At 44.3% G+C, this 8580-nt stretch overlaps 1 protein-coding gene across 1 annotated transcript; it reads left to right on the forward strand.

Moving 5' to 3' along the window:
• The first annotated feature begins 289 nt into the window (after window positions 1–289).
• On the forward strand, window positions 290–8434 carry shha (sonic hedgehog signaling molecule a). The gene is made up of 3 exons (XM_068304049.1): window positions 290–821; window positions 4709–4970; window positions 6749–8434. Exons 1-3 carry the CDS (start codon window positions 522–524, stop codon window positions 7426–7428), a joined length of 1242 nt encoding a protein of 413 aa, XP_068160150.1. The 5' UTR covers window positions 290–521; the 3' UTR covers window positions 7429–8434.
• The last annotated feature ends 146 nt before the right edge of the window (window positions 8435–8580 follow it).

Raw genomic sequence — 8580 nt, forward strand, 5'->3', positions numbered from 1 at the left:
CCACGCAAGTGCTCCTGTCTGTCCTGCCTTCCCTGTGAAATCTTGGTAAATGGGAGGGTGAAAACAGACAGTTTATAATTGATGTTTTCCCATGGAGCGGCCCCTCCTCCCTGCTACACAGGCTAACCCTCAGGTGGAAGAAATCTTTTTAAGATTTTTTTTTTTTTTTTTTGTGGGATAACATCAGGAGGGTTTGTCTAGGAGAGCCAATCAAATCCCTCCCCTGCTATAGATCGGTGCTATAATACAAAGCAGTAAAAGCGGTCGCCTCACACAAGCGGCTGCAGCTCGACTAGAGATCCCGTGGCTTTTAATTCCCTCACTACTTTTTTAACCCTCCTTCGATGTGCCCCGCAATTAGCATTTGTCTGAGGCTTTCATTTCCGCACCTGTCACAGTAGAAACCAGGCGAAGGCGAAGTAGAGGAGGAGACAAGGACCTTGCGAGAGAGAGAGCCGGGGAGACGCAGACGTTTAAAGACAAGCAGCGGCGACGCGTTTGAGATCTTTAAGGACAAAAAAATGCGGCTCTGGACCAGAATCGTATTGGTCGGTGTCATCTGCTTGTCCTTGGTGTCTTCTGGGATGGGATGCGGACCGGGCAGGGGCTACGGCAGGAGAAGACACCCGAAGAAGCTGACACCTCTTGCGTATAAGCAGTTCATCCCCAACGTGGCGGAGAAGACCCTCGGGGCAAGCGGTAGATACGAAGGCAAGATCACAAGAAACTCCGAGCGATTTAAAGAACTGACTCCCAATTATAACACAGACATCATATTCAAGGATGAGGAGAACACCGGTGCCGACAGGCTAATGACTCAGGTAATAAGACAGAATCACCTTTCCCCCCCCCCCACTATTGCTCGTCTCCTGACGCACCATCACTGCGCACTACAACAACCTCCTTGTCAGACTGATTGCACACCTTAAGTGAAGTCTGTTGTTACCCGCTGCTGAACTCTTCACATTGAGCCTTTTAACTTCACTGTAAAAAGCAGATGCGCTTTTTTTTCCTTTTTTTTTTGCACCAGCATGGGAGTTTTTCAGAGGTAGCAGGCTTAGAAATCCAGCTGGAGAAGTGATGTGCAGGCGGACAGTCAGGACACTCGGCCTTCATGATTGTGACAGTGTATTTAAAATATTAATGTGCCCCTCTCCTCATATCTATATTTGTATCTTTGCGGGGCTATATTTGATGTTTTACGGGCGTACATTCGTGCTTCTTTACATCTCGTCCAACAAATTCAGCATTTTGCTGTCCGTTTAAGCTCAACGTTGCACCTTGTTTAAGCGCATTTTCTTTATTCCCAGCCATGAAAGACGGAGAGCTGGTGATGCGCACCGCTTCAAACAGCCGGGCTTATTCAGGCATGGCGTGGTTCAATCAGACATTTTCTTGCACAGGCTGCCATAATTTAGCCTTTCGCATGGTGTGCACCGGTGCGTGAAAACAGTGACATTTCTTTGAGAGTGTTCCGAACACTATCAGGACTTTATAAATGGGTGGGACTCAGTCAATCATAGCAGCGAAGCGCGCAGGGGTGATGGTTTTTTACTTGCATCGATGGAGGCTTTATTTAATACTCATTCCTTAGTTATGAAAGCTCGCTACTCTTTCTTTGCGGATAAAACGAGCCTCATAATACATCGAAAAGGTGTAGCCTTGATTTCCTTGCAGGCTGCAGGATGCCCGCGTCTCCTCATCTTGACGCTTAGCACTCAGATGCTGGTGAATTATTAAAAGCGCTTGGGTGATATTGGCTCAGTAATAATAAAATGCCGGTAGTGATGGTGGTGGTGCTGGCGGTGATGACGCCAGGCGCGCTTCGGGGTCCCTGAACCCATGCCTCGCACCATGCATGAGCACGAGCACCGATGAAATATTCACTGTGCAAAAGTGTACAGATCGGGATTTCACAGGCGACCCCCCCCCCCCCCAACACCTCTCTTCCACGTATGATATATGATGTCAAAGGTTTACCTCACAGGAAAAAAAAAACACACCAGTCTGAGAATATAACATATGCTTGTAAGGATTTCAATCACCCCCCCCCCCCCACACACACACACACACACCTGCTACAAGCAGCTGTGTTTATGTCTGCATACAAATATACATGCGAGGTGTGAGCAACGCGAGATAAAATGGGATCATGTGTTGCATCTGTGACTGAAGTTTGTCTCGTTCAGCGGCTTTATAATCCTGTTTGGGGAGCTGCTTTGCGTTTTACAGATTCATAAAGAGGGTGAGCAGTTGTGGATCCTGGTGCATCATTGCACTTTTCATCCAGTATCTGAGCGATTACAGAAATAGAAACAGCAAGCTGCAATTTGTGCTAGATTTGGCTTTTTAGGCACCCCTATAGGACTGAAACGCAATTTGAACTTATGACCTTTGGCTTGCGCGTGTGCATAGCAGGTTGAAAGCGCTTTGACCGTCGTTAGCGTCATTTTCGGGTGTATATATCTTCAGGAGAAGGACTGGAATTGTTCTTAAAACATTGAACAAATGACATGAGTATTCGCACATGAGAATTTTGCGCAGCCAATAGTGCTGGCGCTGTTGCACGGCTTTACGCATGGAGCTTTACGCACGAGTTTTACGCGCGGGTGCACAGGCGATTTATTGTTTTCTTAGCATTACCAATAGAGGCTGTAGTTACTCTTGCAACATGGTACGTCGCTGCAGCAGTTCCCGTAGGTGTGTGCATTGTGAGTGTGTTTATACATTGACTGAGGTCTAGCTAATACGATGACATTGGACTTAATACTTAAAGGAGCGCTTCAACAAGCATCCACTCCCTTTAAGACTATTAAGGCATTGCTCACTGCCAGGAAAGTTGCCAACGGAGGCGTTTTCCAGACGTTTATGGACAGCGTTTCCCGAAGTTACTTAACCTGACTTTAACAGGGGGATCAATCTCATCCACCTCACATACACACGTTATAGTTTTATGTCAGACATTTTATTTGTTCGTGTAAGTGGACGTTTCTGTAGCGGAGCAGTGAGATTCCTCAATGTCCCGAATCCCACGTGTCGCTCATGTTCCACAGCCAATTAACAAAGTAGAATATATTATGGAAAAATTTGGGCTTAAATAAGTGATTTCCTTGTAAAATCATGTCGTATTAACGGGCGCTAATGTGTTTTTTTTTCTTCTTTGACTCGACTAAGTCCAACATCACACTAAATTAAACGGGTATTAAAGTGGGATTCATTTGAGATGTAAAACATGCTGCCCACAGAGCGAATTTGTCGGAAAAGGAGAGGAGCTGGCGGCTTGTTTGCACTGACAGGTAGCTGATAAGTGTTTCCTCTAACCAAATCATTTGTGAACAGATTAAGAGGGAGGTTGTTGAACAACTTTAGCCCGAGCATAAAGCGCCGGTCTGGTGCGCCCTGCTGGGTTTCACGGTGGCTGAGCAGAATTTGGTTTGATTTGCGGCACACGACCTAATGAATTAATAAATAGGTTAAGCTTTACGGCTGTTGACTCCAACAATCCCACTCAGAATTTGGAAAGTTTTTTTTAAAAAATTATTATGAGAGGCGGTGTTTATTCGATACATTCTACAAGTGTGATGTCATCATGAAACACTTGCTCATGTGCTGTTGTTTTCCTTTAACCTTTTTTTGCATGATATTTTGAACATGATCATTCTGGATGACACACACGCACGCACGCGCGCACACACACACACACACACACACACACACACACACACACACACACACAGACGCTTCTCTGTGCGCTCAGACCACCTCTGGATATTTCACAAGTCTGTCAGTCAGCAGCCAAAACACATCGACTTAAGGAGGCATGTCACGTCTCCCAAGACTTTGCAGGAGAGGAATAATGAAAGTTTCCCTCCACGGTTGGACTGAAAAGACTCTTTGTGATGTTTTATTTGACATATTGCTTGAGTGTCGAGAATAGTTGTCCTGGAGAAGGCCAGGCATCTTCATTGAGAGCGCACAGCGATTGGAGAGAGACGCTTTATTTATACGACAAATTTCTGATATTTTAAGGGAGCAGCTGCTCTTGAGGATCACGTTCATATCATCTGGATATCAATTATTGATTGAAAGAAAACAAACAAGTTGCAACCAACAAAGGATTCGCTCATTTCTTGACCTAATACAAACTTATGAATTTGTAATGCATGCATGTAATGGTGAACGCAACACATTTGGATAGAGGGGGCATGTTACTCGCACCTTTCCAAGACCAAAGGACCCATATGTTATAGGCCAGTGAAGCGAACGCGGTGCCTGATTAATATTTTATCAGCAGCTTTCTTATCCGAGATGTGCCCTCTGACGCTGCTACGCACTCTGAGAAATGTAAGCTCGCATTCAGGGGCCATAGAAGCAGCTCAGCCCCTCAGCTTGGCTGAGTCAAAGGCGTCGGGGGTGGGGGAGGTTCCAGCGAGTTAGAATTTGATTTTTTTTTTTTAATCGTCACCACTGCATGAATTGATCAAACAACCCGGATATCTACGGCGCGTTTGGTGTAATTCTTATTGATTTCTAAGACCTAAATATGAGCTACTTTGATCAAATGTGAGCACCTGTTACTCCTGACAACACAATTGTCTCAGTAAAAGCTGGGGACATGCTGTTCCAGTTGTAGACCTGTCGGCATTCTTTCCATGCGGTGCCCGTGACGCACAACAGGTGACTAACCGCTCCATTTCTCCTCCCGCAGAGATGCAAAGACAAGCTGAATTCTCTGGCCATCTCAGTCATGAATCAGTGGCCCGGGGTGAAACTGCGGGTCACCGAGGGTTGGGATGAGGACGGACATCACTTCGAGGAGTCGCTCCACTACGAGGGGAGGGCCGTGGACATCACCACCTCGGACAGAGACAAGAGCAAGTACGGCACTCTGTCCAGGCTGGCGGTGGAAGCCGGATTCGACTGGGTCTATTACGAATCCAAAGCCCACATTCACTGCTCTGTGAAAGCAGGTATGGATGCCATATGAGAAGCAAAAAAAACCCCCCACAAAACCATTTACCTCCAGAGAAAAGTGGTCATGCGCACTGCGAAGGAAAACATAACCTCACCCATCCCTCTTCTACCTCATCGATCACCTGTGCGCACCTCAGGTGTGATGGGTAAGAGCAGGTGTACCTCCAGGAAGTCCTGCGTCATCAGAAGGTTTCTAAATGAAACCTTTTTCCTTTTGTTCAAGGGAGGGAGAGAGTTAATCACTGAAGCCGCCAGAGCCCGAAAAGAGACGGTTGTGGCGTTTATATTGAAAATCACGCTTTTCAAGATCATCAATAATAACCAAATAATCAGTCAGTAAATATAAAATAAGCAATCGAAGCAAATTCTGGTGTTTATTCAAGGTTTAGTAGAATAAATTCTATGAATCATTGATGGACATCCCAGCCTGCGCGTTGCGAGCGTCTCCCGTATAGAACATATTTCTTAATCTAACATCGCCCCACTCTGTCTCCTGGTGGGAACCACGACCGCATGAGGCTCCTCCACGTGACCCAGAAAAAAACAAATCAGTTTGTGATCTCTTGATTTTGCAGGTCAAAATAAAATGTTGGAAGTTGCGGCGTTTTGGGATAATTTCTTATTTTAGCCCTATCGCATAATGACAAAACAAAAAAAAAAAGTTTGTCGAAGAATTTGATGCTTAATTCCACTTGTTTTAATTGAGAGAAAAGCTTTAAGACTATTAAAACTACGCGTTTTCACTGAGCTCAGCCATGTGGCGCGTTTCTGCGCGCTGATTCACGCCTTTTGCGCGCCTTTTCCTCAGCTCGGACTTTATTAATAAATCCTTCACTTATCATTCAACACACACGTTTTGAGATCACAGCGTGGGCTGGACCGACGTGTCATTAGGGGTCATGCGACTTTACCAAAAGGATTTGGCTGAACAATGTTGAATTGGTTGGGGTAAATCTGGTTTTCAGTTGTCACCTTATTTCATGCTCGGGAATCTTAAAAGAAGATTAAAAGCCCCAAATTCTGGGTAGGAAACCCCCTTTTCTGTGTGCGGGACAGTGTGATCCTAGAGACTGGTATGTGGAGAGCTCCACCAAGGCCAAAATTATTGTCATCAAGACCGACTACAAAGCAGAGAGTGGTGGTGGAGAGAGGGCACATTGATGTGGCACAACAGAAAGCATTTAAGAGTCCGGACCCTCATTTAAATTCAAATCTACAACTCGAGAAGCTTGGAAAGTGGCTCCGCTGGGTAAATAGTAGTTGTGAGTCGCCTATTTGTGTGAATTGTCACATGGAGGTTTCTGCACCTGAGCAAATATAGGAAGAGAAGCTGAGAAAGGCGTAAGTGTTCTTTACCGAGAGTGGCTCGATCCACAAGCTGATTTAGAATAACAATGAACGCTCTTTATTGAGGTTTTTTAATTAAGAATAGATGAGCCAAGGGCTTTCAGGCTTCTAGACAGACAATTTGGGCCAAGCCAATACGCATTCGGCACGGAGGAGTAGCATCATTATGCAAAATGCATATGGCCCACCGTGATGTATGTATAGGCTCTTGAATGGGCCCCGATCCTAGAATGGCTCAGAACACCTGATTTATTTATCTAGAAGTCGTTAAAAAGCTTTAAATGCGGATCAATGCGGTGCGTTTGAGTGTCTCGAGGATGTCTATAAAGTTTAGTGAAACTTTAGAAGAGGTAATAAACTTTTTTTTGATGATGTAAAAAAAACAAACGAATTTATATTTTAACGACACAATCTTTTATTTTAACAGAGAACTCAGTGGCAGCCAAATCCGGCGGCTGTTTCCCCGGATCCTCCACGGTCAGACTCCAGGACGGCACCAAGAAGGCGGTCAGGGACCTCCAGCCCGGGGACAGGGTCCTGACAGCTGATGACGACGGAAACCCGATGTACACCGACTTCATCATGTTCATAGATCAAGACTCGACGACCAGGAGGCTCTTCTACGTCATCGAAACCGACTCGGGCCAGAAAATCACCCTCACCGCCGCGCACCTCCTCTTCGTCGGCCACAACTCCACCAAACAGGAGCCGATGTCCGCGATATTCGCCAGCCAAGTTACGCGTGGACAGAAGGTGTTCGTGTTCGATTCCGATCGGAGTCGGCTCGAGCCCGTGACCGTGAAACGGATTTACACGCAAGAGCACCAGGGCTCCTTTGCACCAGTGACCGTGCAGGGGACGGTCGTGGTGGACCAGGTCCTCGCGTCCTGTTACGCAGTGATCCAGGACCACGACCTGGCGCACTGGGCCCTGGCACCTCTCAGGCTCGCCCACTGGGTGTCCTCGTTGCTTTTCAATTCCAACCATCAAGTCAGTGCGCAGAACGACGGGGTGCACTGGTACTCCAAGATCCTTTATCAACTAGGAACATGGCTCTTGGACAGCCACTCGATCCATCCACTTGGGATGTCGGTATACCCGAGTTGAAACCTCAACTACAGGAGCAGAACGAGACTTAAATGTAGGACACGAACTATTCAGTAGATTTAAAAAAAAATAAAAATAATAATAAAAAAAAAGAACGAACAAACAAACAAGACAAAGGCCCCAGCGGAGTTGGGATATTTATTTCAGCGACTTTTCCATGTGTCCCCTTTCAAAGAATGAATGGAGCCTTAAAAAGTTTCTCTTTGAATAATTTATTCTCGTGTGAACTCGCTGCCGTCACACAAATGGATTCTGAAACGGTGTGAGCAGCAAATTGTGCATAATCTATTTTTGTATATCTCAAATGCAAAAAAAAAAAGAAAAGAAAGAAAAAACGAAGAAAAAAAAAGAAAAAGAAATATCACAAAGAGAGAGAAGACCATTAGAAAGGAGCTAACTTTGACAGGTTGTAATGTTCATATGTGCATATATGTGCAACTGACTGTTATATTTTGGGGATTACAAACTTCGCGGGGTTCCATAAATTATATTTTTATACACAGAATTGTAAATTAGATTTTGACAGATCGCTACCGAATCACATTTCGTTATTTGAAATAGTGTAAGATATGAAAATATATTTTAATTTAAATACAGTAGTTGGGAAAGTATTGGAAAAAAATCTTGTACTGCTTTGTTTTATTAAGAATTTTATTATTTTGGAAACTGTTCGTTTAAGTTGTCGGAGAGGGACAGATATTCTGCCTCATGTCTGCATTCTCTGCTTTTATTTGGTTGTGTTTCTATTTTTGTTTTCTTCTGAGAAAAACATTAAAAATGCAGATTCTGACAATTCAGTAACAGTTAAAGGTAGTACTGAAACAGTTTCGTTTAAATAAATTAATAAGTAACTCCTGTAAATGTACTAAAATGTATTTTTCTTTTCATATTTTGTAATAGGGAAATAGTTTTATAGAAATGACCTGCGGCAGATGCAAAGTTTGGATAGTCTATATAGCCAGACCATACCAGTTAACTTTCATAACAGGGCGATGCGTCAAAAATGTCTAGAGTTTATTATTTATATGTTTATTACAAAATGAGATAAAGAAAATCTTCAAACTTGCAGTTGTTACATGTTTTTGTCTTCATGGGAAACACAAAAGAGGTTTGAAATCAGCGCATCGATCATTTTTGTGTGCTTAGAATTGA

This window comes from Antennarius striatus, chromosome 20 (genome assembly GCF_040054535.1).
Source record: "Antennarius striatus isolate MH-2024 chromosome 20, ASM4005453v1, whole genome shotgun sequence".
In the NCBI taxonomy this organism is placed as follows: Eukaryota; Metazoa; Chordata; class Actinopteri; order Lophiiformes; family Antennariidae; genus Antennarius; species Antennarius striatus.

Bases quoted from the DNA above. Each gene is read 5' to 3' on its own strand.
- shha (XM_068304049.1), top strand. From the start codon at position 522: ATGCGGCTCTGGACCAGAATCGTATTGGTCGGTGTCATCTGCTTGTCC. The intron at 822-4,708 runs GTAATAAGACAG...CTCCTCCCGCAG, and splicing joins CCGACAGGCTAATGACTCAG to AGATGCAAAGACAAGCTGAA. The intron at 4,971-6,748 runs GTATGGATGCCA...TTATTTTAACAG, and splicing joins TCACTGCTCTGTGAAAGCAG to AGAACTCAGTGGCAGCCAAA.